Source organism: Salvelinus namaycush, chromosome 1, assembly GCF_016432855.1.
Source record: "Salvelinus namaycush isolate Seneca chromosome 1, SaNama_1.0, whole genome shotgun sequence".
NCBI lineage: Eukaryota > Metazoa > Chordata > Actinopteri > Salmoniformes > Salmonidae > Salvelinus > Salvelinus namaycush.
In genome coordinates, this window is record NC_052307.1 from 45,372,087 (window position 1) to 45,399,529 (window position 27,443).

General features: G+C 41.3%; 1 protein-coding gene across 2 annotated transcripts; it reads left to right on the forward strand.

The window, feature by feature from the left end:
- On the forward strand, positions 1 to 26,951 carry surf4l (surfeit 4, like). 2 transcript variants are annotated; one of them, XM_038989366.1, is made up of 6 exons: positions 1 to 214; positions 11,294 to 11,480; positions 20,733 to 20,809; positions 20,963 to 21,006; positions 24,790 to 24,976; positions 25,672 to 26,951. In XM_038989366.1, the coding sequence occupies exons 1-6, from the start codon at positions 167 to 169 to the stop codon at positions 25,936 to 25,938; spliced, it is 810 nt and encodes a 269-aa protein (XP_038845294.1). In that variant the 5' UTR covers positions 1 to 166; the 3' UTR covers positions 25,939 to 26,951. The 2 variants fall into 2 exon arrangements, with proteins under 2 accessions (XP_038845294.1, XP_038845303.1); XM_038989375.1 differs by lacking the exons at positions 1 to 214; positions 11,294 to 11,480 and adding an exon at positions 20,052 to 20,058.
- Positions 26,952 to 27,443: the final 492 nt, after the last annotated feature.

A 27,443-nucleotide genomic window follows, 5' to 3' on the forward strand; every position in this document is an offset into this window, starting at 1 on the left:
TACTGCCTACAGAGGGAGCTGTGTTATGGGGCGGAGGTAGCGCTTGCACTTCTTAGATGAAGAGGAGCTAGCGTCTGAAAAAACCCAAGGCGAAAGGTCAGATTTTTGTCAGTTAGAATTTTAGGAAACTGTAGTGGCACCAGCTGTACCAGACTCAGAGCGTGACATGGGGCAGAATGATCTGATGAGCAATGCGGAGGACGTGGCGGACCAGGTAAGCAGTTAACCGACAAGGCCCTCGCGGCCACGGCAGAACCAGACAGGAGTCACCATTGAATTAAGAGGAGGGAGTCTTCTCACTTTTTCATGATAGCGAAACTAGAATGTGGATAAAAAAGTGAATGTAAATTAATGAACAATGATGGTGTAGTCCCTTCCCGTTTGAGTTATTCTTCAATCGTACAGTCATGAAGCCGAAACAGTTGCAATAGTGGCTACCTCAGGTTTAGCTTTCGAAAACACTTCTGCTCCGTATGTATGGGTTTCAGCGGTTACATTCGTCCACATTTGGTACATTTCCGACGCTGTGTTTCTACTCTTAGAAACGTCAATAATCATTGTTTTCGAAACATATGCTGATATGCCCCTGACAATTGTTATAATAAAAAATATATATAGTTACTGTAGCAGTTATGCTTACACACAGGTGTTCAGCGCAAGCAATATGGCTGATTAGCTCATGTGGCCGCCTATGTCTTCCATCCGTCTTTTGAAACAAATAATGTAAACATGCAGATATGGCCGTGTGGGAACACTAACCATATAAAGGTGTGTCGTAGTTTAACCTTTTAGTTTTTAGAAAATCGTTTCGCTTAAATGAAAGATACGTAACTTATGTTTCCAAAAACGTACCTCAAGCGATATGTTAATGTTTAGATTAGTGTCGGGGCTCCTAACAAAACTCCCCCAGTTAGAAGATACTATCATCAACAGGTAAGCGGTGGACCGCTAAATCAGTTGGCGTCTATGAATTGTCTACCTCAGGCTGTTTGCAGTAAACACAGTAACATGGATAGTCAGATTAATATAGTTTGTTTAAAACGTTTACATGCTTTGCAATAAGTATTATAATCCTGTTCACATGGAAATCTGAAATCAGGCTAACTGATGGGATTTAAATAAATTTAAGAAAATCTCTAATCAAAATAAACATTCTACCACAGAGACGATGTTATTTTTGTGAATCTTATTTGATTTTGAGATTGGACATAAAGTTTGTATGTGAACTATTTCTAAGATGCATACTTGAGTTTTTATGAACTCACTTCACTTACCCCAAGGTAGTATGACTGTCAGATTTGTCAATCTGAAGTCTAAAAAAACATTCATATCCAATTAGAATCCAACCTGAATAAGACATCCTATTTCTGACTTCCTTATAACTCATATCCAACCAAAATAAGATCCGTTTATGACCTGCCAATATTACTTGTGTAATGCTGTACTCATTTATCTCACAGCAGCAATGTACACTGCAAATCAAACTTTATTTGCCACATGCGCCGAATACAACAAGTGTAGACTTTACCGTGAAATGCTTACTTAACCAACAGTGCAGTTCAAGAAGAAGAAAATATTTACCAAGTAGGCTAAAATAAAAAAGTAACACAATAAAAGAAAAAATAACGAGGCTATATACAGGGGTCACCGGTACCGAGTCAGTGTGCGGGGGTACAGGCTAGTTGAGGTAATCTGTACATGTAGGTGGGGGCGACGTGACTATGCATATGTAACAAACAAACAGCGAGTAGCAGCAGTTTACAAAAGGGAGGGGGGGTGTCAATGTAAATTGTCCGGTGGCGATTGTTATGAATTGTTCAGCAGTCTAATGGCTTGGGGGTATAAGCTGTTGAGGAGCCTTTTGGTCCTAGACGTGGCTTGCCGTGCGATGGCAGAGAAAACAGTCTATAACTAGGGTGTTTGGAGTCTCTGACATACATTTTATGGCCTTTCCTCTGACGCCGTCTATAAATCAGTCCATATGTATAGTACTTTACACCACTATCACAATATCCAGCTACTATGACAATGGTGAGATTATCGACAAAAATGAAATTGCCTATTTAAAATAGCCAAATTATCCTAGGGTTCCATTCACAATAACTGTTGAACATTTATTTTGTACCACCATAAAAAAATCTCATCAATAAAGAAATACAGTTTCTAAGTCAAATAAATTAACTAGGGGGGAGGAGATTATATTACAAAATGAACCCAAATTAACAAGAACAGCAGCAACAACTTATTTTAGTGGCGATCCTCCACTCCATTGTTTATCCAGTGCCTACTTTTGAAAATTGACTTCTCTATGGTGGTGTTTTCTGGACTCCGCATCAGTTAAACTGCAGTACTGCCAGTCTCCTCTGTGTACACAGGATGGCGTGCTTCCCAACCAGAACACTATCCCCTTGTCTCCCTCGTGTCTTTACGGTGCATACTTTAGCACCAGTCTGACACGGAACCCAAACCGGCTGCGCGTGTGCACCATCGTGCATAAATATATTTTGTCCCCCTACACCAACCGCGATCACGACACGCAGGTTAAAATATCAAAACAAACTCTGAGCCAATTACATTAATTTGGGGACAGGTCGGAATGCATTAAAAATGTAAGGCAATTTGCTAGTTAGCTTGCACTTGCTAGCTAATTTGTCCTATATAGCTAGCTTGCTGTTGCTAGCTAATTTGTCCTGGGATATAAACATTGAGTTGTGCATTTCAGGTAAAATAACAAGGTCCTCTACTCCGACAATTAATCCAAAACATCAAACGGTCAACCGAATCGTTTCTACTCATATCTCCTCCTTCCAGGCTTTTTCATCGTTGAACTTATATGGTGATTGGCATCTAAACTTTCATAGTATTACCACGGCGACCGGCAAAACATTTCGTCTTTCAATCACCCACGTGGGTATAACCAATGGAGAGATGGCACTGACTGTTAGCACTTGGTCTATAGCAGCTTCCCACAAGAATGGGCTTTAGGTGAGGCAGATGAACCTGTAGCCATATTACTTCAACAGTATTTAACATTAGATTGTCGCTAAGCTTTACAGGAATGTGGTTCTGAATATAGACCGAAACCACGCCTCATTGGCATTTGTCTTTTCGGTAGATGTGATAACCATGTATTGCTACCACTCTATTATCTAAGTGCGTTTCAGAGATAATCAGAATATGAATGTCTTCTGTTACAAGCAAGTTATTGACTTAATGGACCTTGTTGATATGGGCTATTTTTAGCACTTCTGGGTTGTTTGATTGTTTTTAATGCTTTACTGGGAAGCTTATCAGAAGTAGACTTGCTCATATTATTTATTATTATTTATTATTTAGCTCACCCTGCACTAAGTTGACTTCCTACTAGAGCGCACCACCTCAGTGCTAACAGTGTATTTCCGGTGTCTTAGGCTCATGATTACTACATACAATAGCTGTAGGATCAAGAGGTATTCAGGGCAATTAGGGGTACATAAATTAAGTTACTTATATTGTCTGCCAATGCCCTTAGGATAATGTACATTGGATGCAGCATTATGACGACTCATTGTCACAATGATACAATGGTAGAGATTAATTGAGCTGGTCTTGGGTCACATGACGTCATAATGACGTCATGTGTCCATTGGGTAAGACGGAGGCTTGTGCTACCAGTGTTGGCACATGTGCAGATCAAATGCACAGCTGGAACACTGATTAAGCTGTTTACATGTCCTAATAATTTGAAAGATTGCTCAGAAAACCAGGTGTTTTAATCAGCGTATGCTTACTTAGATTTTGATTTGACGCAGATTTTAAGATAAGCAGAGTAAGACGTTTACATGACAATTTCCATACTCAACCTACTGCCATAATCAGTTTAATATTGAATTATTTGAGTGCATGTAAACGTACCCAGTGATAGTTCTCTGAAACATTATGGGCATGGCTTCATTATGATGACTTAATTCTTATGGCTGCAAGCCCGGTGTCGGTACACTTATGACAACAGCCAGCTCAAGTGCAGGGCGCGAAATTCAAAAGATATTTTTTTGAAATATTTAACTTTCACACATTAACAAGTCCAATACAGCAAATGAAAGATAAACATCTTGTGAATCCAGCCAACATGTCTGATTTTTAAAATGTTTTACAGCGAAAACACCACGTATATTTATGTTAGCTCACCACCAAATACAAAAAAGGACAGACATTTTTCACAGCACAGGTAGCATGCACAAAACCAACCTAACTAACCAAGAACCAACCAAACTAACCAAGAAACAACTTCATCAGATGACAGTCTTATAACATGTTATACAATAAATCTATGTTTTGTTCGAAAAATGTGCATATTTGAGGTATAAATCAGTTTTACATTGCAGCTACCATCACAGCTACCGTCACAAATAGCACCGAAGCAGCCAGAGTAATTACAGACACCAACGTCAAATACCTAAATACTCATCATAAAACATTTCTGAAAAATACATGGTGTACAGCAAATGAAAGACAAGCATCTTGTGAATCCAGCCAATATTTCCGATTTCTTAAGTGTTTTACAGCGAAAACACAATATAGCATTATATTAGCTTACCACAATAGCCAGAAACACAAGCCATTTACCAGCAGCAAAAGTTAGCGATCGTAACAAACCAGCAAAAGATATATAATTTTTGACTAACCTTGATAAGCTTCATCAGATGACAGTCCTATAACATCAGGTTATACATACACTTATGTTTTGTTCGAAAATGTGCATATTTAGAGCTGAAATCAGTGGTTATACATTGTGCTAACGTAGCATCTTTTTCCCAGAATGTGCGGATATTTTTATGACACTCAACTATTCTGACCAAATAACTATTCATAAACGTTACTAAAAAATACATGTTGTATAGGAAATGATAGATACACTAGTTCTTAATGCAATCGCCGTGTTAGAATTCTAAAAATAACTTCATTACGACATCCAGCTTAGTTATAGCGAGAGAGTGCCCAAAATCTGGGCGCAAACTACTAGTACACATGTTCGACAGATATATGAAATAGCATCATAAAATGGGTCCTACTTTTGATGATCTTCCATCAGAATGTTGTACAAGGGGTCCTTTGTCGGGAACAATCGTTGTTTGGTTTTAGAATGTCCTCTTCTCCAGTCAATTAGCACGGAAAGCTAGCAAAGTGGCGCGAAGCTCTCCTTCGTGAACAAACGCAGACAAAGCAACACGCCTAACGCCCCGAAAAAATTTCAATAATCTAATAAAACTATATTGAAAAAACATACTTTACGATGATATTGTCACATTTATCAAATAAAATCAAAGCCGGAGATATTAGTCGTCATTAACGACAGCTTTACAGAAGGCAATACCAGGTCCCTTCTCGCGCCTTCCTGAAAACAAGAAATTGGTGACACGTCATGCCAAGAGCTCTTATTCGGCCTCAGATCAAGTTATACACTCCATTTCTTCTCTCACTCCCTATTGACATCTAGTGGAAGCCGTATGAAGTGCATGTATACTAATACATATCAAGCACATTTATAGGCAGGCCCTAGAACAGAGCATCGATTTCAGATTTTCCACTTCCTGTCAGGAAGTTTGCTGCAAAATGAGTTCTGTTTTACTCACAGATATAATACAAACGGTTTTAGAAACTAGAGAGTGTTTTCTATCCAATAGTAATAATAATATGCATATTGAACGAGCAAGAATTGAGTACGAGGCCGTTTGAAATGGGCACCTTTTATCCAAGCTACTCAATACTGCCCCTGCAGCCCAAAGAAGTTAACGTTGATTGTATGAACTTGAGTAATGCTTCATGATTTTACTTTTTGGCTACTAGCTAACCTCTTTGCTCTGTATATTTTTGTCAGACATCTTTGTTTGGCTATGTTGTCGTCATGAATTACATCTAATCTGAAAACTCACATAATGTTTAATCAGATACACTGTATGTATCACATGCAGTGCAGTCCATTGTACTTCACCTGTAAACCAGTAAAGTGACACATGATATTCAATCCATATAGCATTTTTCCCTGATGGAACAATTGCGCAGTACTTGTGTTTTATCTTTGAAGCTTTGAAGCTATCTTAAAATGCCTGTGATGTACATTGGAGAATAGGGCCCGGACGATACCAGTATTGCAATATTTTTTCCCATGACAATTATGAACTTTTTTACAAATAGATGCTTTAAGTCAAATATTGATATATCATCCCAAAATGTATATAGCGATTAGTGTTGCACATTTTGGAGAATATTCAGAGGTGGAAACTTTCTGTGGGAATTAACAGGAATATATGGGAATTAACGGGAATATATGCAAATTAATATTAATGCCATTTAAATGTAGATGGTTTTTGCATTGGATATATTTACCATATAATATGAAGACAAACATAAACCTTTTACCTTATCATAAGTAGACATAATTGCAAATGATTGAATCCTTCCAATAGAAAAAACCCCCCAAAACAATTTACTTAGGAATTGAACTTCAATTAAATGTGTTCACTCTTCATATGGGATGATTTCACTGACCCAACGATCCATCGCATCTCCCAAAAATGTTTTCAACATGCATCTGTAAAGCTTTGGTTGTCTTCCTCTCGGGCTACCATGCCTTCTCCCTGGACCTCCTCAATGTACACCTCTTGAACATCAGAATCTGAGGCCTCATCGTCACTGTCACTTTCCAACCTTGTTGAAGATGGCTCGTTGTCAGGCAAAAAAAACCTCAAATTTGCTCAGATGGCCAGCAATTTTTCAACCCTTGTATTGGTCAGCCTGTTGCGTGCTTTGGTGTGTGTTCCCAAACAAGGACCAGTTGCGCTCTGAGGTGGGTGGGATTTGGCGGCTGATGGAGGAAACTGGGGAAAGAGCCTCAGATCCACAAAGTCCCTTCCACCAGGTGGCTGATGAGATATGTTGGCACGACTGCCATATTGCATCTCCATCCCAAAGCCCTTGCTTGGAAGTGTACTTTGCCAGACTGCCAAGAACCTTGCCCTCATCCAGGCCAAGTTGGCGAGACACGGTAGTGATGACACCATAGGCCTTGTTGATCTCTGCACCAGACAGGATGCTCTTGCCAGCATACTTGGGGTCCAACATGTACGCTGCGGCGTGTATGGGCAGTTTCTTATGCTTGAAGCAACAGTGAAGTGGGCAGGGCAGTACAGATTTATTCTCTTACATCTGCAAGCAGAGTCTGAACTAGAGGTTGACCGATTATTGGAGGACAAAAAAAGCCGATAACGATGAATCGGCCGATTTTTAAAATGTATTCGTAATAATGACAATTACAAAAATACTGAATGAACACTTATTTTAACTTAATATAATACATCAATAAAATCAATTTAGCCTCAAATAAATAATGAAACATGTTCAATTTGGTTTAAATAATGCAAAACAAAGTGTTGGAGAAGAAAGTAAAAGTGCAATATGTGCCATGTAAGAAAGCTAACGTTTAAGTTCCTTGCTCAGAACAAGAGAACATATGAAAGCTGGTGGTTCCTTTTAACATGTCTTCAATATTCCCACTTAAGAAGTTGTAGTTATTATAGGAATTATAGGACTATTTATCTCTATACCATTTGTATTTGATATACCTTTGACTATTGGATGTTCTAATAGGCTCTTTAGTATTGCCAGTGTAACAGTATAGCTTCCGTACCTCTCCTCGCTCCTACCTGGACTAGAACCAGGAACACAACGACAACAGCCACCCTCGAAGCAGCGTTACCCATGCAGAGCAAGGGGAACAACTACTCCAAGTCTCAGAGCGAGTGAGGTTTGAAACGCTATTAGCGCGCACCCCGCTAACTAGCTAGCCATTTCACATCACATCGTTACACCAGCCTAATCTCGGGAGTTGATAGGCTTGAAGTTATAAACAGCAGAGCTGCTGGCAAAATGCACGAAAGTGCTGTTTGAATGAATGCTTATGAGCCTGCTGGTGCCTACCATCGCTCAGATAGACTGCTCTATCAAATCATAGACTTAATTATAACATAATAACACACAGAAATGCGAGCCTTAGGTCATTAATATGGTCAAATCCGGAAACTATCATCTCGAAAACAAGACGTTTATTTTCTTTCAGTGAAATACGGAACCGTTACGTATTTTATCTAACGGGTGGCATCCATCAGTCTAAATATTCCTGTTACATTGCACAACCTTCAATGTTATGTCATAATTACGTAAAATTCTGGCAAATTAGTTCGCAATTAGCCAGGCGGCCCAAACTGTTGCATATACCCTGACTCTGCGTGCAATGAACGCAAGAGAAGTGACACAATTTCACCTGGTTAATATTACCTGCTAACCTGGATTTCTTTTAGCTAAATATGCAGGTTTAAAAATATATACTCCTGTCTATTGATTTGAAGAAAGGCATTGGTGTTTATGGTTAGGTACACGTTGGAGCAACGACAGTCCTTTTTCGCGAATGCGCACTGCATCGATTATATGCAACGCTAGATAAACTAGTAATATCATCAACCATGTGTAGTTGTAACTAGTGATTATGATTGATTTAAGTTTAATGCTAGCTAGCAACTTACCTTGGCTTCTTACTGCATTCGCGTAACAGGCGGCCTCCTCGTGAGGCTGGTGGTTAGAGCGTTGGACTAGTTAACCGTAAGGTTGCAAGATTGAATCCCTGAGCTGACAAGGTGAAAATCTGTCGTTCTGCCCCTGAACAAGGCAGTTAACCCACCGTTCCTAGGCCGTCATTGAAAATAAGAAGGTGTTCTTAGCTGACTTGCCTAGTTAAATAAAGATTAAATAAATGTGTAAAAAAAAAAAATGGCAAAATCGGCGTCCAAAATTACCGATTTCCGATTGTTATGAAAACTTGAAATCGGCCCTAATTAATCGGCCATTCCGATTAATCGGTCGACCTCTAGTCTGAACATCAGACAGGATGGCATTGTCTCCCTCAATCTGTGCAATGGCTACTGCTATAGGTTTCAGGCTGCTTACCACTCTCTCCCAAAATACATCATACAGGAGGATCCTCTTGATGGGGCTGTCCATATCGGCAGACTGTGATATATGGCCATTTCTTGGAGAGACTCCTACACCTCCAGGAGACTGTCAAACATGACAAAACCACCCCAACAGGTGTGGCTGGGCAGCTTCAATGTGGTTCTCTTATTCTTCTCACTTTGCTGGGTGAGGTAGATTACTGCTATAACTTGATGACCATTCACATACCTGTTAAACTCTCTTGTAGAGTTTATCCACATACCTGTTAAACTCTCTTGTAGAGTTTATCCATGTTTTCAGTGCCATGATGTCCTTGAGGAGCAGACTCAATGCATGAGCAGCACAGCCCATGGATGTGATGTGAGGGTAGGACTCCTCCACTTTAGACCAAGCAGCCTTCATGTTCGCAGCATTTTCTGTCACCCGTGGAAATAGCTTCTGTGGTCCAAGGTCATTGATGACTGCCTTCAGCTCATCTGCAATGTATAGACTGGTGTCTGTCCCTTGTGTCTGTGCTCTTGTAGAATACTGGTTGAGGGGTGGAGATGATGTAGTTAGTTATTCCTTGCCCACGAGCAGTCGACCACCCATCAGAGATGATTGCAATACAGTCTGTTTTCTCTATGATTTGCTTGACCTTCACTTGAACTCTGATGAACTCTGCATCCAGCAAATTAGTAGATAAAGCATGTCTGGTTGGAGGGGTGTATGCTGGGTGTAGAACGTTCAGAAATCTCTCCCAATGCACATTGCCTGTGAGCATCAGAGGTGAACCAGTTGCATACACCGCTCGAGCAAGACATTCATCAATTTCTGACTACGTTCCTCAATTGAGTAAAAATAACTACTGATTCCAGGAGGACCATGAGCTGTTCCTATCGATTAAGTGTCTGATTCATAGTTTTCACCTCGAATAGAAGTAGAGGGACTTTTGTCAGATGTTGTGAGTGCTGAGGGAAAGTTAAGCACTTAGCCAGATGATTCTGCATCTTTGCCGCCTTCACATATGATTTGGCACAGTATTTGCAAAATTACACAGCTTTTCCTTCTAGATTAGCTGCAGTGAAATGTCTCCATACATCAGATGGTGCCCGTGACATTTTCCTGTAAAGATTAGAAAAAATGAGTAAAAAAACAAATACAATTTTAATGTACAAACAAATAGTTAAGCAGTTAGATTAAACAACTCCTTTGTATGATACATGTTTTAAAATGAAAGAAGTATTGAAACAGGTGAATTAACACTCCTCAGTTAGCAGGCTCAAGCAAGCTCAAACCCACATGGTAGCAAGACTAACTAGCAGAAATTAAGTTAGAAATTATTTAAAAACACTTTGCTGTAGGCTACTATTTACTAGTTAACAAAAAATCATGTTTGTCATATAAAATATATTCACCCCACCCAGTATTGTAATCAAAACTTACCAGAAAGCATGTAGTCCTTGGCTCAGACAGTGTGGTTGTTTTGGGCTCAATAGCATCTCATTAGTGTGCAAGATCTTGAGAATCAGCTGTACATGTGATGGAAGAATGCACTGTGCATGCAGAGGGTTGCAATTCCATTGAATTGGGGATAGTTTAACCAAAATATGCCACAAGACCTAGAATTGCCTTGTGTATCTTACAAAAAAAGGTTCACTGTTATAAGCTAACTTTTTTTGATGAATTTAAGCAAAATTCCCCAAATTCACAAGCTAAACTTCCCATGGAAATTTACCAGAAAGTTTACGATCCTTTGCAACCCTAACTGCGATATGTAACTATCAATCCCCCCCCCCCCCTATCACTACTATTAGCCTACTTTCTAGTGTACTGATATATCCTAGCCTATAGCCTAACATCAGAGGGACAGTACAAGCACTACTGCAACAGTCCTCCCTCCCTTCACCGATCCCCTGTAGACACAACCGACTAGGTCGTAAATCTGCTTATAGGAATATATACCCGGTAAGCAAATCATCTTCTCCTGGCTCTAACCAGTGGCAATGCTGGGGGCATTCCAGGTTGTCTGTTATTATGCTAATGCATCTCAGAAGATGTCATATTAACCTGAGACGTTCAACACTTGTTACTGGACAGAAGATGACCTGCCTGAAACGCCAGTAATGACTACAAAAGTTGACCTTAGATACTGATCTTGGGTTATTTTAGCATTTTCCCCACTTATGGTTAAGGTTTGGATTGAGGGAGGGATCCTAGATCTGCACCTAGGGAAAACTTAACCTCAAACCTGCAACTGCATGTGTTGTGACTGAGCTACTCTCTCTGACTGTAACCATTTAACCAACCACTTCATCTTTTCTGGCAGTTCCTGAGAGTGACCAAACAATACCTTCCTCACGTGGCGCGCCTGTGTCTGATCAGCACCTTCCTGGAAGACGGCATCCGCATGTGGTTCCAGTGGAATGAGCAGCGGGACTACATTGAGGCCACCTGGAGCTGTGGCTACTTTCTGGCCGCCTGCTTCGTGTTACTGAACCTGCTAGGACAGCTAGGTGAGTTACTTGAACCTTTTACTGAACCTACTAGAACAGTTGCACTGTAAAGCTTTTCCCTGTAAATTTACAGCATTATACTGACACCAGAGTTGCCAGCTTAATACTGTAATTTTGCTTTACAGCAGAGATGCTGTAATTTATTTGACAGTACTATTTTCCTTACTGTAAAAAGATATTGCAGCTCCCTGCTGTACATTTTAATGGATGCTGTAATGTTTTACAGTAAGGAAAATAGTACTGTCAAATACATTACAGGATCTCTTCTCACCAATTAGGAAAAGCATAGAAAAATAAAGAATAGAATGAGAGATGAGCACCAGTTACTCTGTGGGTAAAAAGGCAGGTGTTAAGGGACATATCAAGCTTGTGTGTGGTCATCCAAACTCAGTGAGCTCTTGGAAGAATGGGGCAATGTAGGGGTTGAGAACAGCTGGCTTCCTCTGGGCCACCTTGTCATGCACTTTGTCCCATCTTCAGGGTTAATCTTGGGTTAATTCAAACCAGGAATCTGTACAGCCATATATCCAATATAGTTTATGGAATCAATTGAGGCATTGAACAAATGCAAATAAGACAGCTAGATACACCTACTTCAAACCTTTGCTAACTATACTGATCAAAAATATACTGTATATATATAAATGTAAAGTGTTGGTACTAGGGATGCAAAATATATCTGTGAACATATCGGAATAGGCCGATATTAGCTAAAAATGCCTTCATCGGTATCGGCCCGATGTCTAGTTTAACGCCGATGTGAAAAACCAATGTCAAAGCTTACGTGCATACCTATATAACGTAGGTACATGATGTAATGACGCCACATAAAATTTGCACTACACGTGCAACACAGCATTCCTAACCTAGCCCACAATGTCTGCTGTGTGGATCGAGCACTCATTTGAAAGAGTAAGAATATTTCAGCGAAACAACTCGAAGGTGAAATCCATTAATGGCAAGATAATGGAATTCATTGCCATTGACAATCAACCGTTTTGTCGTGGTTGATGTTGGCTTTTGCGACTGGTCGAGCACCGGTACACACTAACGTTACCACGTGTGCTATTGTTCAGATGTTACCCTACTGGAGTTACACAGTAATAGCGTCACTGCTATTAGCTTCACGACATACTATGGAACGCCGTTTGGGTCTTTGCGTATCAAAAAAGATGCACGTCAAATAACACTATTTGACAATAACACTTTGACGTGTTAAATAAGCTTTTAATTTGACACATCAAATAACACCGTTCTATTATAGAATGTTGTCTTCTGAATTTTTACGTGCAAGCCAAGCGCCACCACTACTATCAGTAGCACTGTCAAAGCGGTAAAACAAAAAGTCTGCAAACATTGGCCACGAACAATCTGTTTATAATACCGCGTATGTAATAAAGCATTATTTGTTTGACCGCAACTTCTGGGGTAGCTAGCTAGCTTTAGCTTGGTACCTAGATAGTACCAATACAACCAGCCTGAAAACAATGACCAGTAGAAACTGCAGTCATTTTCACTATTCTTAGAAATGATTTAGTAATCCTTGTGATTTAAGTATTAGCTTGGTAGCCACTTGTTGTTCGCCTATTGAAATTGAACTTCAGTTCATGAAAATAAATAGCTAGCCAGTTAATTAACTCTGTTGCCCAAAGCTAACGTTATAAGCAGCCAGATAGGCTATATATAATTCATCTGGCTAGTGAGGCTCGACCTGACCGGGTTGTGTGTTGTGAAGAAAGACACTAAGGATTAGACACAATAGTGGAGTTTGCCTTCAAAATAAAAGTACCTCTTTGAAAGTGATGCAGAAGGTTACAATTGGTGGAATCATGCCATATTTAGACTAGATAATGTTAAAGAAGGTTGGAATGTGAAGCAATGAAGTGGGGTTTCAGTCTACTCGGTGACACCCACAGAACACAACTGTGAAGACTTTATGCAAATATTAGCGTTGTAGCTCTTATCGCGGGACTGTGAAATCACCTCCCCAGTCAGCCTATTGACATTCATATTGCGCTGTACAGGTTTACCGAAGGATTGGGGATCAATGAAATGGGGTAACAGTCTACTCAATACCCAATATATTTTTTCCCAGCGTCCTCCTCAGAGTTATCAGGCTCCTAAACATCCACACAGTATTGTTTTTCCTCGAATAGTGTTCAATACACATTGGTTGACAATAAATGTGGCTCAATTCAGTTGTTTCAGAGTCTGAGCTATGATGCTAATGTTCTCTGGGTGTCACTGAGCAGACTGATAACCCATGTCATTGAGCCACAATCCATAGATAAGGCTGTACACAGTGAAATAAATAAACTGTACTAGAATGCTTAAAAGGCCGCAGGATTTTTTTTGGCAAGGAAAATATTGGATATTGGTATCGGCCAAAAATGTTATATCGGTGCATCACTAGTTGGTACCATGTTTCATGAGCTGAAAAAGAAGATCCCAGAATTGCATGTGTCTGCACCTATTTGTCTCTACAGTCCCGTTGTTCCATAAGGTGTATTTTTACCTGTGTTTTTAAAATCTGATTCTACTGCGTGCATCAGTTACCTGATATGGAATAGAGTTCCATGTAGTCATGGATCTACAGTTGAAGTCTGACGTTTACATACACTTAGGTTGGAGTCATTAAAACTAGTTTTTCAACCAATCCAAAAATGTCTTGTTAACAAACTATAGTTTTGGCAAGTCGGTTAGGACATCTATTTGTGCATGACACAAGTAATTTTCCCAACAATTGTTTACAGACAGATTATTTCACTTAATTCACTGTATCACAATTCTAGTGGGTCAGAAGTTTACATACATTAAGTTGACTGCCTTTAAACAGCTTGGAAAATTCCAGAAAATGATTTCATGGCTTTAGAAGCTTCTGATGGGCTAATTGACATCATTTGGGTCAATTGGAGGTGTAGCTGTGGATGTATTTCAAGGCCTACCTTCAAACTCAGTGCCCCTTTGTCAAGCTATTGGAGTGGCCATCACAAAGCCCTGACCTCAATCCCATAGAAAATGTGTGGGCAGAACTGAAAAAGCGTGTGCAAGCAAGGAGGCCTACAAACTTGACTCAGTTACACACATCATGGGAAAATCAAAAGAAATCAGCCAAGACCTGAATTTTTTTGTTGTAGACCTCCAAGTCTGGTTCATCCTGGGAGCAATTTCCAAACACCTGAAGGTACCACGTTCATCTGTACAAACAATAGTAAGCAAGTATAAACACCATGGGACCACGCAGCCGTCATACCGCTCAGGAAGGAGACGCGTTATGTCTCCTAGAGATGAACGTACTTTGGTGCGAAAAGTGCAAATCAATCGAAGAACAACAGCAAAGGACCTTGTGAATATGCTGGAAGAAATGGGTACAAAAGTATCTATATTCACAGTAAAACGAGTCCTATGTCGATATAACCTGAAAGGCCGCTCAGCAAGGAAGAAGTCACTGCTCCAAAACCGCCATTAAAAAGCCAGACAACAGTTTGCAACTGCACATGGGGACAAAGGTTGTACTTTTTGAAGATATGTACTCTGGTCTGATGAAACAAAAATAGAACTGTTTGGCAATAATGACATTATGTTTGGAGGAAAAAGGGGGAGGCTGGCAAGCTGAAGAACACCATCACAACCGTGATGCACGGGGTGGCAGCATCATGTTGTGGGGGTGCTTTGCTGCAGGAGGGACTGGTGCACTTCACAAAATAGATGGTATCATGAGGCAGGAAAATTGTGTATATATTGAAGCAACATCTCAAGACATCAGTCAGGAAGTTAAAGCTTGGTCGCAAATGGGTCTTCCAAATGGACAATGACCCCAAGCATACTTTCAAAGTTGTGGCAAAATGGCTTAAGGACAACAAAGTCAAGGTATTGGAGTGGCCATCACAAAGCCCTGACCTCAATCCTATAGAAAATTTGTGGGTAGAACTGAAAAACTGTGTGCAAGAAAGGAGGCCTACAAACCTGACTCCGTGACACCAGCTCTGTCAGGAGGAATGGGCCAAAATTCACCACTTATTGTGGGAAGCTTGTGGAAGGCTACACAATTCTTGACTCAAGTTAAACAATTTAAAGGCAATGCTACCAAATACTAACTGAGTGTATGTAAACTTCTGATGCACTGGGAATGTGATGAAAGAAATAAAACCTGAAATAATTATCTCTACTATTATTCTGACATTTCACATTAACATAAAGTGGTGATGCTAACTGACCTAAGACGGGGAATTTTTACTAGGATTACATTTTAGGAATTGTGAAACTGAGTTTAAATGTATTTGGCTAAGGTGTATGTAAACTTCAACTGTATATAAACTCAGCACAAAAAAAACGTCCTCACTGTCAATTGCGTTTATTTTCAGCGAACTTAACATGTGTAAATATTTGTATGAACATAAGATTCAACAACTGAGACATAAATTGAACAAGTTCCACAGACATGTGACTAACAGAAATGGAATAATGTGTCCCTGAACTAAGGGGGGGTCAAAGTAACATTATCTGGTGTGGCTACATTAAGTACTGTAGTGCATCTCCTCATGGATTGCACCAGATTTGCCAGTTGTTACTGCGAGTTGTTACCCCACTCTTCCACCAAGGCACCTGCAAGTTCCCGGACATTTCTGGGGGAAATGGCCCTAGCTCTCACCCTCCGATCCAACAGGTCCCTGATGTGCTCAATGGGATTGAGATCTGGGCTCTTTGCTGGCCATGGCAGAACACTGACATTCCTGTCTTGCAGGAAATCACGCACAGAACGAGCAGTATGGCTGGTGGCATTGTCAAGCTGGAGGGTCATGTCAGGACGAGACTGCAGGATGGGTACCACATGAGGGAGGAGGATGTCTTCCCTGTAACGCACAGCGTTGAGTATGTAAACCCCTAGGCTAATGACTTCTCCAAAAGCTAATTGGAGTCAGCTAACCTGGAGTCCAATCAATGAGATGAGATTGGAGATGTTGGTTAGAGTTCCATTGCCCTATAAATAACACTCACAAGTTTGTTTGCTATTCACAAGAAGCATTGCCTGATGTGAACCATGCCTTGAACAAAAGAGATCTCAGAAGATTAAGAATTATTGACTTGCATAAAGCTGGGAAGGGTCACAAAAGTATCTCAAAGCCTTGATGTTAATCAGTCCAAGGTAAGACAAATGGTCTATAAATGGAGAAATTTCAGCACTGTTGCCAAGCTCCCTAGGAGTGGCCATCCTGCAAAGATGATTGCAAGAGCACTTCGCAGAATGCTCAAGGAGGATAAGAAGAATCCTAGAATGTCAGCTAAAGAGTTACAGAAATCTCTGGAATATGCTAACATCTCTTACGTGTCTACGATACGTAAAACACTAAACAAGAATGGTGTTCATGGGAGGACACCACGGAAGAAGCCACTGCTGTCCAAAAAAAACATTGCTGCTCGTCTGAGGTTTGCAGTAGTGCACCGGGATGTTCCACAGCACTACTGGCAAAATATTCTGTGGACAGATGAAACTACAGTTGAGTTGTTTGGAAGGAACACACAACACTATGTGTGGAGAAAAAAAGGCACAGCACACCAACATCAAAACCTCATCCCAACTGTAAAGTATGGTGGAGGGAGCATCATGGTTTGGGGCTGTCTCAGGGCCTGGACAGCTTGCTATCGTTGACGGAAAAAATGAATTCCCAAGCTGATCAAGACATTTTGCAGGAGAATGTAAGGCTATCTGTCCGCCAATTGATGCTCAACAGAAGTTGGGTGACGGTACAGGACAACCCAAAACACAGAAGTAAATCAACAACAGAATGGTTTCAACAGAAGAAAATACGCCATCTGGAGTGGCCCAGTCAGAGTCCTGACCTCAACCTGATTGAGATGCTGTGGCATGACCTCGAGCAGTTCACACCAGACATCCCAAGAATATTGCTGAACTGAAACAGTTTTATAAAGAGGAATGTTCTGCAACTACAGAAAATGTTTGGGTGAGGTTATTACTGCCAAAGGAGGGTCAACCAGTTATTAAATCCAAGGGTTCACATACTTTTCCCACCCTGCACTGTGAATGTTTACACGGTGTGTTCAATAAAGACATGAAAACGTCAATTTGTTATTAGTTTTAAGCAGACTGTGTTTGTCTATTGTGACCTAGATGATCAGACCAAATTGTATGACCAATTTATGCAGAAATCCAGGTATTTCCAAAGGGTTCACATACTTTTTCTTTATACAAGGTCCCACAGTTGACAGTGCATGTCAGAGCAAAAACCAAGCCATGAGTTCAAAGGAATTGTCTGTAGAGCTCCGAGACAGGATTGTGTCGAGGCACAGATTTGGGGAATGGTACCTAAACATGTTTGCAGCATTCGAAGGTCCCCAAGAACACAGTGACCTCCATCATTCTTAAGTAGAAGAAGTTTGGAACCACCAAGATTCTTCCTAGAGCTGGCCACCTGGCCAAACTGTGCAATTGGGGGAGAAGGGTCAGGGAGGTTACCAAGAACCCGATGGTCACTCTGACAGAGCTCCAGAGTTCTGTGGAGATGGGAGAACCTTCCAGAAGGACAACCATCTCTGCAGCACTCCACCAATCAGGCCTTTATGGTTGAGTGGCCAAGCGGAAGCTGTGCCTCAGTAAAAGGCACATGACAGCCCTCTTGGAGTTTGCCAAAAGGCACCTAAAGGACTCTGACCATGAAAAACAAGGTTCTCTGGTCTGATGAAACCAAGATTGATCTCTTTGGCCTGAATGCAAAGCGTCACGTCTGGAGTAAACCTGGCACCATCCCTACGTTTTTAAGCATGTTGGTGGCAGCATCATGCTGGGAGACTATTCAGGATTGTGAGAAAGATGAACGGTGCAAAGTACAGAGGGAGCCTTGATGAAAATGTGCTCAGGACCTCAGACTGCTATCAAGGTTCACCATCCAACAGGACAAAGACCCTAAACACACAGCCAACACAATGCAGGAGTGGCTTCTGAACAAGTCTCTGAATGTCCTTGAGTTGCCCAGCCAGAGCCCGGACTTGAACCTGATCGAACATCTCTGGAGAGACCTGACTATTATTGAATCAATTTTAGAACAAGTCTGTAATTTAACAATGTGGAAAAAGTCGAGGTCTGAATACTTTCCGAATGCACTCAAGTTTTGAGGGATCATGCTGACTGCAGGAATGTCCTCCAGAGCTGTTGCCAGAGAATTGAATGTTCATTTCTCTACCGTAAGGCACCTCCTACGTCAGTTTTGAGAATTTAGCAGTACGGCCAACCGGCCTCAACTGCAGACCACGTGTAATCACGCCAGCCCAGAACCTCCACATCTGGTTTTTCACCTGCGGGATCGTCTGAGACCTGCCACCCGGACAGCTGATGAAACGGAGTATGCACAACCGAAGAATTTCTGCACAAACTGTCAGAAACCATCTAAGGAAGCTCATCTGCATGCTCGTCGTCTTCACCATGGTCTTGACTTGACTGTGGTTCGGCATAACCGACTTCTGTGGGGAAATGCTCACCTTCGATGGCCACTGGCATGCTGTAGATGTGTGGTTTTACAGATGAACTGTACCAAGCAGATTGCATGGTGTCGGGTGGACTAGCCTTTGTATGGCGTCGGGTGGACTAGCAGTTTGCTGATGTCAATGTTGTGAACAGAGTGCCCTATGGTGGCGGTGGTGTTATGGTATGGGCAGGCATAAGCTACGGACAATGAACAGTTGCATTTTATCGATCACAATTTGAATGCACAGAGATACCGTGATGAGATCCTGAGGCCCATTGTGCCGCCATCACCTGATGTTTCAGCATGATAATGCAAGGATCTGTACACAATTCCCAGATGCTGAAAATGTACCGGTTCTTCCATGGCCTGCATACCTACCTGACATACCAACCATTGAGCATGTTTGGGGTGCTCTGGATTGACATGCATGACAGCGTGTTCCAGTTCCCGCCAATATCCAGCAACTTCTCACAGCCATTGAAGAGTGGGACAACATTCCACAGGCCACGATCAACAGCCTGATCAACTCTATGCGAAGGAAATGGTCACACCATTTAAGGTACTGTAGCTGTGACCAACAGATGCATATCTGTATTCCCAGTCATGTGAAATCCATAGATTAGGGCGTAGTGAATTTATTTCAATTGACTTATTTCCTTATATGAACTGTAGCTCAGTAAAGTCTTGGAAATTGTTGCGTTTTGTATTTTTGTTCAGTGTATAAACAAATCAAGGTAGCTGCTGAAAAATATTCTTCCACTTCAAGATATTACCAAAATAGTCTGAGCGTCATGCGTGTCACCCGACAGCATGAGTTTGGCGCCTGAGACAGATAATTTGAATCTATAGTAGGCATAAGATATAACTGTTAAATAGTGTTATGTACATTTTTACATGAGGCTTCGGATTAGTTATAGTATTTTTCTCAGCTTTTTACCCATAGTACAGTGTAGTCTAAAGCATTCATGCTGTGAAACACTTGAAATTACAGGAAAGTCTTCGTGTCGGTGAGTTACTAAACATTCTAGAGCAGCTAGGTTAGCTACTGAACCTACCAGGACAATTAGGTGAGTTACTGAACCTACTAGGACAGCTAGGTGTGAGAGGCTTGTTGTGCACTATGCAGTGAATATGTTGGTGCAATTTCTGGCATTGCCTGGGGAGACTGCTAGTAGAGCTGGGAATTGCCAGGGACCTCGCGATATGATTATTATCACGATTCTTATGTGCAGAGACGATATGTATTGCAATTCTCACGATTCTATATGTATTGCGATTTGATGTTCCAAACATAATGCTCACTATATGTCTGCTGCAGAGAGATGAGAAAGCATGTTAAAATAAGTTTTGATCACTCATTGAAATAAAAGTGCTGAAAACATGTTGGCTCACTTTAAAACAAAGATTGAGAAAAGGCTAAAGGATGAATAATAGCAGAGTTTTGGCGCAGGTACAGCCAACTAGCGCTAGCTAACACTACCTACCAGTCAAATATCGATATAATATCCTGATACGTTACTGTATCGATTTTATTCCCCATCACTATCTAGCAGATGAGGACCCATATGGCCAGTTGCAGTTACGTTGCGCCCTGAACTGGCCTAGGGAGGGAGAGAATCCAGGCTGTATCACATCCGGCCGTGATTGGTAGTCCCATAGGGCGGCACACAATTGTCCCAGGGTAGGCCGTCATTGTAAATAATAATTTGTTCTTAACTGACTTGCCTAGTTAAATAAATCAAATGTTATTGTTCATCTCTCTTTCAAACAGGTGGCTGTGTCCTTATCCTCAGTAGGAATTTTGTCCAGTATGCTTGCTTTGCGTTATTTGGAATCCTTTCTTTACAGGTAAGTCTAAACTTGTTTTTCTTTAATTGTATATGGGCTGAATACAGCGGAAGATGAAACCATTCATGATACTATATTCTGTTTTACATTATTTATAGTTAATTAAATACATAAGGGAAACCAGAGTCTCACTAAATCATCTTACCATTTCAGACTATTGCCTACAGCATTTTATGGGATCTTAAATTCTTGATGAGGTGAGTCCTTTGATTGTTTTTCTTTTTCATATGAACCAATGAGCGCCAAGTTGGTGGTCATAAGTCTTTAAAAAAATATCCTCCTGTGAAGCACAGATCAGAGCAACACGCCCCAGCGAATGATAGTGGTTCCTCCTTTAAAAGTTGCGAGCTTAGACCGTGGGACTAGAAAATTAGTGGGTAGAACTGAAATTGCGTGTGCGAGCAAGGAGGCCTACAAACCTGAGTCAGTTACACCAGCTCTGTCAGGAGGAATGGGCCAAAATTCACCCAACTTATTGTGGGAAGCTTGTGGAAGGCTACCCGAAATGCTTGACCCAAGTTAAGCAATTTGAAGGCAATGCTACCAAATACTAATTGAGTGTATACTTCCTGTTGACCTGACCTCTCACCTATGATCATGCGGTGCCCTCTGTCAGCCAGTTCAGATGCGGGAGGGGTTCACCGACACAGCTGATATAACCTAGAGGATTTAGGGAGGAGGAGATGGATGAAGTGAAGGAGAGACTTTATTGTGTGTGTGGTCTCACCTGGTGTCCACACTAAGTGGCCAAAGAGTACTTTATGCTGAAAAACAGACACATGAGGACAAACAATAGAAGATAATGTCATTATTAGACAAAAATACCACTTAAAGCTTGATGATGACTTTATAATTTGAATCAGCTGTGTAGTGCTAAGGCAAAAACAAAAATGTGCACAGGTGTTTGGAGCATTCCGATATGCCACAGCTGGTGAGGTGTCAGGTTCGCCTCTGTACTTAAATGGTGTTTATTCCAACTCTGTGAAATGCTGCAGATCTGCCCGTAGATGAGGTAGGAACATTTCCCACACAGAAGAGGTGGATAGAATTCGACAGGTCAAGGTATCCTTCCTCCAAACTGCATGTGAGACAGGTTCCATGTACTACAAGACAGGCAGAGGGAAAAAGAACACAGAACATTTTAATTACCTCTGGTTATGGACACTTTTGCCAGCAATAACGCTTCCACGGCCTGATCCTCGGACAGTGAACATCTGGCAATATCTACATTTTCAACCCCTTGATCAGCTCGTACTCTGAAAGTACAGAAAATAGCTTATTTTTTGTAGATATGAAAACATAACTTGAGATATGACCGTTCAATCTAAACTAGCAGATGTCGTTTTCAGGATACGTCAATACAGCACAGAAAGCTTAACGCCAAACTGGTATTGTGGTTGTTCATTAGGTGATGGGAAATATGCAATATGTATACAACAGGTAAGCATATTATTTTGTATCTTGAAAAAAGCATTGGAATTTAAAGTGTAATGTTTAACCTATTAACCTTCTTCATTATTTATGTATTACCAGTTGAAGAACAACTCCCAATTTCATACTTATTCCTAGACCAATTTTCAATGATGTAAGAATAAAGAAGTTTAAAAAACTTCTTAGATTTGATGGAGACAAACTCAGCAAAAAAAGAAACGTCCTCTCACTGTCAACTGCATTTATTTTCAGTAAACTTAACATGTGTAAATATTTGTATGAGCATAAGATTCAACAACTGAGACACAAACTGAACAAGTTCCACAGACATGTGACTATCAGAAATATAATAATGTGTCCCTGAACAAAGGGATGGTCAAAAGTAAACAGTCAGTATCTGGTGTGGCCACCAGCTGCATTAAGTACTGCAGTGCATCTCCTCATGGACTGCACCAGATTTGCCCGTTCTTGCTGTGAGATGTTACCCCACTCTTGCACCAAGGCACTTGCAAGTTCCCAGACATTTCTGGAGGGGAATAGACCTAGCCCTCACCCTCCGATCCAACAGGTCCCAGACGTGCTCAATGGGATTGAGATCCGGGCTCTTTGCTGGCCATGGCAGAACACTGACATTCCTGTCTTGCAGAAAATCACACACAGAACGAGCAGTATGGCTGGTGGCATTGTCGTGCTGGAGGGTCATGTCAGGATGAACCTGCAGGAAGGGTACCGCATGAGGGAGGAGGATGTCTTCCCTGTAACGCAGAGCGTTGAGATTGCCTACAATGACAAGCCCAATTCGATGATGCTGTGACACAAAACCGAAACTCGTCAGTGAAGAGCACTTTTTGCCAGTCCTGTCTGGTCCAGCGACGGTGGGTGTGTGCCCATAGCCGACGTTGTTGCCTGTGATATAAGGCAGGTCCTCACCAGACAACAGGCCTACAAGCCCTCAGTCTAGCCTCTCAGCCTATTTTGGACGTTCTGAGCATTGGAGGGATTGTGCGTTCCTGGTGTAATTTCCTTCCGTCTGTAAGCTGTTAGTCTTAACATGCACCGTTCCACAGTTCCACTTAACATGCACCGTTAACATGCACCGTTCCACAGGTGCATGTTCATTAATTGTTTATGGTTCATTGAACAAGCATGGGAAACAGTGTTTAAACCCTTTACAATGAAGATCTTTGGATTTTTATGAATTATCTTTGGAAGACAGGGTCCTGATAAAGGGACGTTTCTTTTTTTGCTGAGTTTACATCTTGGTACCTTATCAATTTATGATTTGTATCAATGTGGACAAAAGACGGGTGCAGGAACAGAGTATTTTTGTCAAGCAATGCAACGAAGCTGGATCATTCTGGCAATGATACCTGCACCATCTACACGCTACAAAGACTCTTCGCCATTGTACACGATGGCTCATTGCTCTGAGACTTCCTTTGACCATTCTAAAGCCCACATGGGGCATCCTTGCATTCCCTGACAGACATTGTTCTTTCATCCTTCTGTAAACAATGCTAACTGTTACACTGTCATGAAATATGATTATATATCGACTGTGAAACAAATAGGACATGGCCTGCTTATGAGTTGCCATGAAAGAAAGTTAGATTAATTCAACTGAAAATGGTGAGAACAGGCGTTCGTAGCTAAATGCTTTTGGTTAGCTTGAGAAAAAAGACGGTGTGCGTTCTCAATGGACATTCGGGTGCTTTCGTAAATTCGTTCTGGCTATCTACTCCGATTTCAGAGCACTCGTCTGGCTACCAGAGCTCGGGAATAATGAATTTACGAGCGCTCAACACCCGTTGATTATGGCCGGTGTCAGTAAACATCGGCAAAAATGCGTAATTAAATTGTTTCCCGCAGCACAATTACAGTCACCAACTCTGGTTAACAGAACATGCCTAACCAGCTCTGCTTGGGTGAGTAAAATGGTCAGTAGTCTCATTTGTGTCTGGAAGTAGCTAGCAAGCTAGCCAACGTTTGCTTGGGTGTTTGACTGCCTCGGCGCGAACGTCCCTTGTGTGCTCCGAGAGCGAAACGGTCTGAATTTACCCAGAGGGTTTTTAGTTTTTCATGAAATAAAAACACAATATTAATCAAATTAAGCAAGTACCAGTCAAACGTTTGGACACACCTACTCATTCCAAGATGTTTCTATAGTTTTACTATTTTCTACATTGTAGAATAATATTGAAGACATCACAACTATGAAATAACACATGGAATCAATTAAGAACTCATTCTTATTTACAAGGACAGCCTACTCCTTCCTCCCCGTTGGGGGATTGAACCCCGGTCTCCCGTGTGTCTGACTATCAAATGCTTCTCAGAGATGCCTTCTGGTGGTCAAACTAGCAATAACTTGCAGTAACAGAAAAAATGGCTGAGAATTAAATGACGTGCCACAGAATGCTGAGGCAGCACGCAAGGTGTGCCGCAGTATGACGCAACTTTTAATGGAGGAACCACTGTACATCTCTGTGCAAAACTGTAAATACACTGCTTAACTCTTTCTCCCTCTCACTCTGCCTCCTCCTTTCCAGGAACCTGGCCCTGGGCGGGGGGCTCCTGCTGTTGCTAGCCGAGTCACGTGGAGAAGGGAAGAGCATGTTTGCTGGGGTGCCGTCAATGGGAGAGCACTCGCCCAAGCAGTACATGCAGCTGGGCGGACGGGTTCTCCTGGTGCTCATGTTCATGACCCTGCTGCACTTTGACCCTAGCTTCATCTCTGTGAGTTCTGAGCTCCTGCAGACTGATTGAAATCGCATTTGTTCTTTACTTTTGATTCAGCATTTGATCGAGCCTGCCTGGATGAGGGTGTTTATTTTAAAAATATATATATACTTTTGGGACTTCCATTGGTTTCATTGCGAGCTCAATCAAGCACCTCGTGTATTTGAAAGAAAACATTTTATTCTATTTGAATCCAGGTCTAACCTGTTCGTCTCAGGCACTCAGCTTGTGGCTGGCTGCACAGATGCATACCATTTAGTGTAGTTGCAGTGTATTGGCTCTGAAATGCATTTTTACATCATAATTCAAGAGATGGACACAGGGGAAGTAGTGTAGGTACATATTCTCACATAGTACTACAACTGTTGTACATGAAAACATTTTGGAGAGTGCTCTTTCAAAATTCCTTTTGAGTTATCAGATCCAGTGCATTTACGAAAGTCAATAGGGATTCAGGCACATAGGCTGTGTCCCAAATGGCACCGTATTCCCTTGTTAATAAATAAATATTTTATTAAAACTACTATATATTGAACTACTTTTGACTAGGGGTACCTGGACAATAGTAGTGCACTATATAAAGTATAGGGTGCCATTTGGGATGTAGCCATATCAACATGCTTCTGTAATCCTGGTACGAGTTTGAATGAACATTGACTGCTGTCCTACTTTACACCTACCCCTCATTTTAGATTCTGCAGAACCTGGTGGGCACAGCTCTGATCGTGCTGGTGGCAATCGGCTACAAGACCAAGCTGGCCGCCCTCACCCTGGTGTTGTGGCTCTTTGCCGTCAACGTATACTTCAATGCCTTCTGGATGGTGCCCACCTACAAGCCCATGCACGACTTCCTCAAGTACGACTTCTTCCAGACCATGTCGGTGATCGGTGGGCTGCTACTGATTGTGGCTCTGGGGCCCGGTGGGGTGTCCATGGACGAGAAGAAGAAGTTGTGGTGAGACTCGACCCAAGTTACCAGGACCGACAGGACTGGGACCCCCCCCCCCCTTACCGAACATGGCCTAAGCAGTACGCACCTCCTCCCTCTACCCCCCTCCCCTCAGCACTGTCTCATTCTCCGTTTGTTTCATGCTTCTTTTGCTATTTTTTTGTGCGCATCTTTTGTCTATGCTTTCGATAATGCCAGCCCTTAACTAAAGACACAACCCACTGTTTTAGAGGACATGTTTTACACTATTGTGTGTAAATGATGGTAGCTGCTTTTGTGCTGATTTTGAGTTAGTGCAGAATAGATGCATTACTATATGTATGGTCAGGTAGGTTTCTATGAAGGGGCAAATGCAGTACTTTCTATCAAATATTTTAAGTTAGGATGAACAAGGGATAAAAAAAAAAGTACCTTTGGCTAGTCACATAATTTTACAGTTCAATGAACTGGGGCGACAGGTAGCCTAGTGGTTAGAGTGTTGGGCCAGTAATCGAAATGTTGCTAGATCGAATCCCCGAGCTGACAAGGTAAAAATCTGTCGTTCTGCCCCTGAACAAGGCAGTTAACCCGCTCTTCCTAGGCCGTAATTGTAAATAAGAATTGGTTCTCAACTGACTTGCCAAGTTAAAATAAAAAGCATGTTAGCTGCTTTTTACTGTATTTGTCTTGGTCCACGTTCTGAGTTTCTGTGTGCCTATTCAAATGCCTTGTAGACTCCCATGAACACCTCAAGCCATTTAATGTACAGACACTTTCACATGAGGAGATTTATATTCTGTTCTTTATTTAAATTTTGTCACAAGTATGAGTCCTCATAGCATTCCATATGACAAATGTGAGTGCTGTCAATTGAGTCCAAAGTTTACAATTGGTTAATTATAGTATTCTATATCATCCAGCACAACAGGGCCATTTAGCTTTAAAGCCCTCTATCGTTGGTCTCACTCAGTGTATTTCCATTTAATAAAGTATGAGAAAAGTAATGATTTTCTATTGTTTATAAATCATAAACAAAAACATTAACTCTGGTGTGTTTATTACGGCTCTGTGTAGATGGCTGTGTTTCTCCGTGCAATTTTTTCCCACCATGAATCTCGAGGCTCCCATGATATCAGGAAATAATTTACATTTTGAGGACAGTCTACAAATATGATTTTCACTGTCCTCATAACTTGTGACTGCTAGATTTTCCACTATTCTGTTTCATGATAGGTGAATCAAATATTTAAATGCACTATAAAGACCTGAGTTGATAAACGCATACATGTTACATTTTTTTTTCTAGTTCAAACCATATCTTTTTAAAATTTGTAGCTCAACTGTTAGTCTTTTAGTTAGTTGTGCCATCTACTGGACAAATCTGAAGTTACAGCCACAGTGGTTTTATTGGCATAACTGAGTAGCCCTAAGTCCTCCCACTGACTCAATACTAGCAATCGGGAGTTCCTGTCAACGCGGACCCTGAGGAACACTGCGGAAGAGACCATGAGGGAGCATCAGTTTAGGTTTGCAATC